Source organism: Myotis lucifugus, unplaced genomic scaffold, assembly GCF_000147115.1.
Source record: "Myotis lucifugus unplaced genomic scaffold, Myoluc2.0 scaffold_165, whole genome shotgun sequence".
Lineage (NCBI taxonomy): Eukaryota > Metazoa > Chordata > Mammalia > Chiroptera > Vespertilionidae > Myotis > Myotis lucifugus.
The window spans coordinates 1,473,328-1,481,769 of NW_005871213.1; the positions used below are offsets into that span (position 1 = coordinate 1,473,328).

Sequence of the window (8,442 nt, forward strand, 5' to 3'; positions counted from 1 at the left end):
GTTTGGAGGACATTTCCTCTTCAGCTCTGAGACACACATCAATCAAAGTTACAAGGAATACTTAAAACGGGAGTTAAAATTACACCTACACTATTCATCAGTAACCGTAGCTTTTCAATGTCTTCCATCTGCTGGAGCTCCTTCAAGGTCAGGGTTAAGTCACAGCCGGCTTCGTAGACCAGCGCTTCCAGAGTAACCAAATCATCACACAGGGCCAGCAGGCCAGGGATGTTCCGCTCCATCCCCAGCCGAACAAGGGACAATGCACAGTCAACCTAAAACGGAAAGGCAGCAGTAAGCCTGAGCCAGACGTCCGCAAGTAAAAGCCTTCTGCATAGAAGCTAATTCTTGTAACCAACTTACACAAAATCACATAAACAATATTATACATTTTTAGTACAAAACTTTAGAGTTACTTATCAAATATATCACAATAATACAGTTTCAAAAGAATCACACAGTCAGCAAGAAATTCTGAAGATAAAGATGGTAAGAGAAAGGCAACCATCTTAAATCCATAGACCATTATAGTTACAGGGTAGTTTTACAAATATCTATGTAACTCTGACAACATTAACAGGCAGGGGGAAATCATAGCTAGTTAGTGATAATACCAAATTAATCTTATTTTCACTGCAACATTCTGCTCTAAAAATACTGTTTTGCTTTCATATTCCTCTCTAGTACCCAGCCTTTCCCAGTGCCTTCCATATGGCACTTCCATTCAATCTATATTTTCTCTGCCTTACTTCAAATATGCAGACTCCTCCTAGACAAAATGAAGAATGATTTTCCTACAGATGCTCAGTAGACAGCGATTTGACTCTATCATTTGACAAGATTTACAAAATGACAGATTTTGATTGGTGGCAAATTTCTAAGGTGGCCTACACCTATAGTGCCTCTTACTACTCCTTACTTACTCCCACTCCCAGACTAACAGGTATTTAGTGAGGACCTATTATGAGCTAAGCACCACTGTGTGAGTTAGGAATATAAAGCTGAATGAGAGAGGTCTCTCCTTCAAGGATCTCTCCATCTCACAGGGAACACAATCAGTAAAACAATGCCTGAAGTGGAGGGAGGGAGGTACGTGGGTGAGTTTGATCTCAAAAAAGAGGGCCCGAAGCCCAGCCTGAGAGTGTGACCAAGTCTCCCAGAGCTTTAGAGAATCAGTGGGGTTAGCAGGTGAACGAGGGCGAAGGGCAAGAGAGCAGCGGAAGGCAGAGATGTGCAATCTGTTCAAAAGCACAATGAGTTCCCTACGCCTGGAACGGGGTGTGAGATGAAGCGGGAGAAACGTGGCTGGAGACAGGGAGGGGCCAGATGACGAAGAACACTGTTTGCAGAGCTAAGGAATTTGCAGTTTCCTGGAATGCAATTCTACCAACGGATTTCCGACTGTGACGTGTCATTTCTTACACTTCGGAGAGATCCTGAGGAAGTACGTATGGAACGATGAACTGGGGGTGGACAGGACTGACGCTGGGAGAACGGCACCTACGAGCACTAGAAGACTCGCTACTAGTGGCAAGGGCAGCACCCGAGGGACAGCAATCTTTAAGGGACAAACCAAAGAACAGGAGCCACGTGGAGGAGACTAACAGGAATGGCTAAGACAAAGACAAGAAGGAACAGGGGATCCCAGGGGCCTCGGCAGGAGAGACTGCAGGAGGGAGGAAGCAGGAGGTGGAAGGCCAGTCTATTAGACAGCAAAGGCAGGAGCCCAGGCACTGAGAGGCCACGGGAGCTGGGATGATACGGCTTCCGTTGAGGGGCAGGAGCAGCCAGACTCCAGGAAACGAAGAGTCGCCGGACACTGAGCAAGTGACTCCAGAGACAGCGACTAGCTGGGCTGTGACGGAAAGAAGTCAGCTAAGCTGAGCTGGGGGAACGGGGCTCGATGGTTCTGCACGCATAAAATAGCACCGAGTTGAACTTTATGTCAAAGGTGGGGGGGGGGGCAACAGACACAGGTGAGGACGGGTGAAGATACAGAAGAGAGACCAGATGGTTGAGCAGGTGGGAGTGTGGGGTCCAAAGCACAGGGAAAGCAAAAAGCTGGAAGGCAGGAAGAGACCACGCCTTCAGGGAAAGGGTGGAAAGAGTAGGAATAATGGAAGAGGCTCTCCAGTTTCCCAATGATACACCAAGCGATTCACTGCGGAGAAGGATGCAGGAGGTGGTGGGGGTGAGGAGAGAAGGGCAGAGGGAGTAGCATGTTACGGATCCACCCACAGCCCTCAGAGACCCAGGATCAACAGGTGAAGATAAAGCGAAAGAAAGAAGAAATGCATGTTCTGTTGGAAAGAGTGGAATAAACATGAGAGGGAACCACAGTAGGGAGGTTTGAGGCACAATGGGAGTGACCCGGTAATGCTTTGACAGATCACGTTTTCACCCAATGTCTAACAATAAAAACTCAAGTCGTGTCTGAAAGGACCCATCTACCTGTTTACCAATTAAAAACACTATCTCAGGTGCGCTTTCAGAAAACAAGAAAACTTGATGCATAAACCATAACTCATATGCACATTAGCGATGTAAAACACTCACCAATTTTGTGATCCGGACTCATCTTTTTCATATCAACCTTGAAACTGTTGCTTTCCCAATACTTACTGAAGTAAAAGTGTTTTAGAATCAAATAACTGACACCTCATAGGAAAGTAGGCGTTCATGCCACTCAAAGAATTATACCACAAACCCCAAGCCCTCCCTGGACAAATTTTACCACGAGATACATTATTCTAAGCCAACAAAAATATTTTGCTAAAGGTATTTGCAGGCACTGAGGAAAAAGAAGTCCCATATCAATTAAATTTTAAAAATGAAAAAGATGAAACTATGCTAGATATCACTTTGATTGTAGCATAAGCCACATGAAACGCCAACCCATGAAATGAAGCTGAAGAATAACACCTCCATTAGAAATGTTTTTAAATAAATGAGAGAGATGAGAGACTCGAAGGCAGCTAAATAAATCACTCCATGCACTTAAGGCTCTTCCATGCCTACTCTTGACTCGACAGCTCCTTTCTTTTCAGTGCTGAGGAATATTCCACTGTGTGGCCGCACTGATGTTCACTTCCCCTTCACCTGCTAAAGGACATCTTGGTTCATCAACTGTAACAGACGCAGCACTCAAACGCGAGATGTTAATGATTGGTTGGGGGTAAGAAAGGGAACTCTGTCCTTTCTACTCAATTTTTCTATAAACCTAAAAACTTCTCTTAAAAAAATAAAGTACTACTAACCAGTTTGGCTTAGTGGATAGGGTGTCAGCCTGTGGACTGAAAGGTCCCAGGTTCAATTCCGGTCAAGGGCAGGTACCTTGGTTGTGGGCACATCCCCAGTGGGAGGTGTGCAGGAGGCAGCTGATCGATGTTTCTCTCTCATCGATGTTTCTAACTCTCTATCCCTCTCCCTTCCTCTCTGTAAAAAGTCAATAAAATATATTTTTAAAAAATTAAATAAATAAGGTACTAATAAAATAAATAAATAAGAATATAGATAAGTGTAAAAACGACAATTTATTCCACTTTTCAGTGTGGCCCTTTTCCTCTTTGCATTACTGCTATTTTTTTTTAAATTCTGAATAATGACTGAAATTTGGGTTACGAAATATTTAAAAACTACAAACTGAGAAGCCATTACTGATCTTTTGACATGCACAAGGTGGTTGCCCAGCACTTTTTAGACATGAGAAGTTTTTCATTCTCATTCCCAGTTCAAATAACAGAGCTACAGAGAAATCAGTTATTTAAATGTATGTATCAGTACGCTCACACCGCCTTCCTCCTTACTCTCAAAAAGCTCTCGCTGGTTCAGCTAAGAAACCACCAAGTGCTCAGACAGAACTGGTCCACAGGAATCCTTTCCCTTGTGACACAGACAGAGGTAAACACCAGGCACGTCCTGGGAACCAGGTGATGCCCGCGGGTCCTGAAAAGATGTCTAGATACGAGTTACACATTCACTTGGACAAACATGTGCCTCACCGGCTCACCTGAGAGCTTTCTCCACCAGTTATTACCGAGTGGGTTTCTCCTGCATTAGCAAACTAAAATGCCTTTGCTTAATCTGACCAATATGAACTGGTCATTTCCAGATGTGTCCCCAATGGAAGCAGAAGGGTCCACCAGAGGCACCCGGAAACTCTGAGGGGGCGTTTCTGTCTGTCACAAGAATTGGTGGGTGGGAGCCAGCGAGGCCAGACGCCCCACAACGTGCAGGGCAGCCCACGTAACCACCTTGTCCTGAGTCCTGCCTACCTTTCAGGTGTTCTGCAAAACCTACTTACAAGGATCAGACCTCGACTACATTTAATATTTACACAAGTCTTTTTTTGTATGGGTTAAATTACACAGAATGTCCTGGAACGCAGCTACTATATAATCAAGTGAGGATATTACTTTGTTTTGTTAAAAAGTTTACCATGAGCTGTTCGCATCCCAGACGGCAATCTCTGGTATTTAACTCAAACAATATGACACCTGAATCACAGCTCCCGCCCTCTCATTCAAGGTGACTTCTCACCAACTACACTTCCAGCACAGTCATGACCCAGCATTTACGTATTTTACTTACCTTATATATTGCCACGAAGTCATATTATATTAATTTTTTGGAAGTTTTCTACTAATAAGATATGTTTATGATTTTCTCATCAGGATAATGTCTTACAAAATGTTTACTACTGAGCCCACTTTTTAATTACTCTCTCTTGCTCTAAGGTTTGTGCACTTGCTCATTTGCATGTGGGCTCTAAGAGAACTATCACAGAGACCTGGCTCCGTCACCGCAACCCCTGAGCTAGCGGCTCGCTGTCCTATCTGTGAGCCTTAGTTTACCTACTACCACCCAGAAAATCAGACCAGACCATCTCCAGGGACTCTCTTCATTACAACAGCCTGCGATTCTAAACAGTTTCTACTATGGTCCGCAGTCATCTTCAAAAACTCAGAAATCATAAGTATTCTTGGCCATCCCCCATGTTCCCATCAGCTCCTGCAAATAAATCATCTTCAATTCTATGAATAATAAAAACGGGAATCAGATTAAGCAGAAACTCCAGGCTCTCAAATAGAGACCTAGGGCCAGGCCAGAGACAGTGCACAGAAATTTAAACACAGGGGTACGCATTCCCTCCCACAGTATAGAATTCAGACCCCCTGAAGTCACCCTTCCCATCAGATGGAAAACGGATGGAAGGATGGATGGTCCAATGCTAAGACTGCACGTGGGAAAAAAGTCACCCACTGGCCCAACCCCGAATGAGATTCCTAAGTGCAACTCCCGCTCCTTGCTCCAAACCGCTGACTTCTGCCCTCTGAGATGAAGACAACTGTTGCTTACATTAGCAGATCACTCAACTAGCAGAATTTGAAATGTTCCCTCCTGTATATTGCCTCTGTTCTCACCGACTCTGGTATAAGAACTAACCCATGAGAAAACTAAGGTACTAAAAAAGGTAGGTAGCAGGTCCAGAGTCACAAGGTGCGATGGTGGAAGAGACAAAATTAGCAGTTGGATGTCCTGCGAGTGTAGAGTCCCCTCCCTCTCTCTTCCACGCCCTTTCTCTAAGGCAATGCCATGCATGTCAGTAAGACGGCACATGGGAACGGAGGCTGGTTAAGGAAAACGTGAGGACAGAGCCTCAAGCAGGGTTTCTGAGAAGCAACATTACAATTCGCTGTGTTACTGCAATGGGACAGGGGACTGTCAAGCATTTCTGGGCTGATACAATCTTTTTAATTAATATGGTGTTAAACCTACTAAAAATACATGGAAAATCTCGAACAGTATGTACCATATTTCACAGCTTACATTTTAAAGAAAGATTTTGAACAACTTTTCTTGCATGTGTTTGCTCTTTAATAATTTCCAAAAAGCCACAAAAACTTTCTAGACAAATGATAAATGAACCAAAGTGGTAAGAAATGTTCATTCAACCCTCGCAAACTATGCACACGACCCTGGCGCCACTGTTGGCAGCCACTCCGTGCACTGAGCCCTCGGGACCCAAGGCAGCTGCCGGCACCTCTGAGAGGCAGCTGCCACCGCCCCTCACCTGCCCAGCATGATGCTCTATCTCCTCTGCTCGGGTCTGGTACCAGTCCATCACGCTCTCTACTGCAAGCTGGGTGGTCTTGAACCTCAGTAACTCAGGCTGAGCAGCGTACAAGAATTCACTCTCATCTTGGAGGCTCGGCTCAACAACCATTCTGTAAAGCAAAAAGGAACAATTAGTAACTGATTGGAATGCTGGGAAAGATTATAATTTGGGAGTGGGCTCGTACACAGAAACAGGAAATATGTGTGTGTGTGTGTGTGTGTGTGTGTGTTTTCCTATATGCGTGTGCACACGTACAAGATAAATGGGGCATTTTGGGAGGTGCTTAATTTATTTTCCTACTAGTTTTCCCAAATTAAAAAAATCAGAATGGACAATAAATCAAAACAACTATGCCCCAAAACAATCAAACAAGTATTAGCAAAATGAAAGTCACCATGGGATGCTTTCACGAAATGCACACGGCTAGGTGCCTGCCGCAGGGCTGCCAAACCAAAATCACCTGTTTTGGAAAAAACCTCCAGGTGATTTTGATGCAAACTGAAATTAAGAAATGCTTGTTTTCCATAAAAATAAAAGGAAATACACCTTATGATGATAATATACCTTGTGGAGGTGTCAACAACATAGCACTACACTGGCATTTGCAAATATGCCACCACTCTACATCCCTCGCCATCAGGAGGGAAAGAGAAACGGCTAGAGGACTGTTCACTGAAAGAGCATCACCAAGGTCATGGACTACAAGCTTGAATGAGGATGACCCTGGCCTTCCAGGGTTAAGGACTAAAAAGGAGGAACATTCGCTTAGACTAAGATATTTCAGGGAGACATAAGGGAAAACGCTGCATTCCATTAGGGACATCCATCCATCTACAGCAGGCTGGCAATACATGACAGGCGCTCTAATTGTTACTATTATAAGGCGGCGGGCTTGGAGTCAGAACTGAAGATGAAGCATAATTCCATCATAAAAAGCCGTGAAACCTTGTCTAAATTCGTAAGTGAAAAGTAGTCTGAGATTCGCTTAATTCAGATAAAAATGGGAATAATACTATACAAGAATAGTCTAAATAATATAAAGTCCAAGGAGAACACCAGCTGGCCCCCAGGCAGGTGCCTAATTCTGATTTATGGGTATTATTTTATTGGAAAGATTGGTAGCTGTAATATTTGCCCAGACACAAAGCCCATAGATGTTTGGACTTCGTATCCACAGACAACCTCTAACGCTTGTAACTGGTAGCCATTTACTCCCTAGGCTCACAACTGCCATTAGCATTCTGACCAGGGATTTTCCCCACAGTGGAAATGTCACATGGCGCCCTCCGCAATCCCCCCACTGCAGCAGCACACATCCCCGCAAGCACCTGGAGCGCCTTTGATATATTTTTCAGTCCTTCCTTTTGACCATTTCATAAACTCCACCCACTTTCTCCTTCCACTCACATGCTTCTCTCCTTCCACTCCGCTACGGGTCTGATCTCTCTCCTCTTCCCCGCTGCTCTTTTCATTCCTCTGGGTTAGAATACCCTCCACCATTAAATAGCTGTTCTTCCAAACACTTCATCCCGCTCTCTTCTCATTCTATACTCTCTCTGGGTTCCCCCTTCGACTATAAAATACAAATTAGCACAGACATCATAACTGCCATACTTTTACCCCTAACCCGAACTTCCCTTAGAAGCCTGTGTGAGCACCCTTCCCCTGCTGCATCCTGTGTGAGCACCTTCCCCCTGCTGCATCCTGTGAGCACCCTTCCCCTGCTGCATCCTGTGTGAGCACCCTCCCCCTGCTGCATCCTGTGAGCACCCTTCCCCTGCTGCATCCTGTGTGAGCACCCTTCCCCTGCTGCATCCTGTGTGAGCACCCTCCCCTGCTGCATCCTGTGAGCACCCTTCCCCTGCTGCATCCTGTGTGAGCACCCTCCCCTGCTGCATCCTGTGAGCACCCTTCCCCTGCTGCATCCTGTGTGAGCACCCTTCCCCTGCTGCATCCTGTGTGAGCACCTTCCCCTGCTGCATCCTGTGTGAGCACCTTCCCCTGCTGCATCCTGTGTGAGCACCCTCCCCCTGCTGCATCCTGTGAGCACCCTTCCCCTGCTGCATCCTGTGTGAGCACCCTTCCCCTGCTGCATCCTGCGGGAGCCAGGCCTGTGTCTGCCCTTCCCCCCCTCAGTATCCTTGAATCTACCAGTGGGCAGGCACTCACTAAATGACTGGGCAACGGGAGGTGACCTGTCCCACAGAAACTCTCTGTCGTCTTCAAAAGCACCTTTCCTCGGCCAAGTTTTTCCTGGCTTTTCATTTTATAGGTTTGGGAGTTCCAGCGCAGCAGGTTTACTCCACTGTAGCTTGCCATGCTTG

The 8,442-nt window shown here is 45.6% G+C and overlaps 1 protein-coding gene across 3 annotated transcripts in view; it reads right to left on the reverse strand.

Moving 5' to 3' along the window:
- Positions 1-8,442, reverse strand: part of NBAS (neuroblastoma amplified sequence) — a 195,222-nt gene that overhangs the window by 109,479 nt on the left and 77,301 nt on the right. For all 3 annotated transcript variants that reach the window (XM_014461993.2, XM_023759896.1, XM_023759897.1), the window contains exons 23-24: positions 6,074-6,227; positions 90-275 (exon numbers count right to left, since the gene is read on the reverse strand). In XM_014461993.2, the coding sequence (XP_014317479.1) occupies positions 90-275; positions 6,074-6,227 (340 nt within the window). The remainder of the gene's footprint in view (positions 1-89; positions 276-6,073; positions 6,228-8,442) is intronic.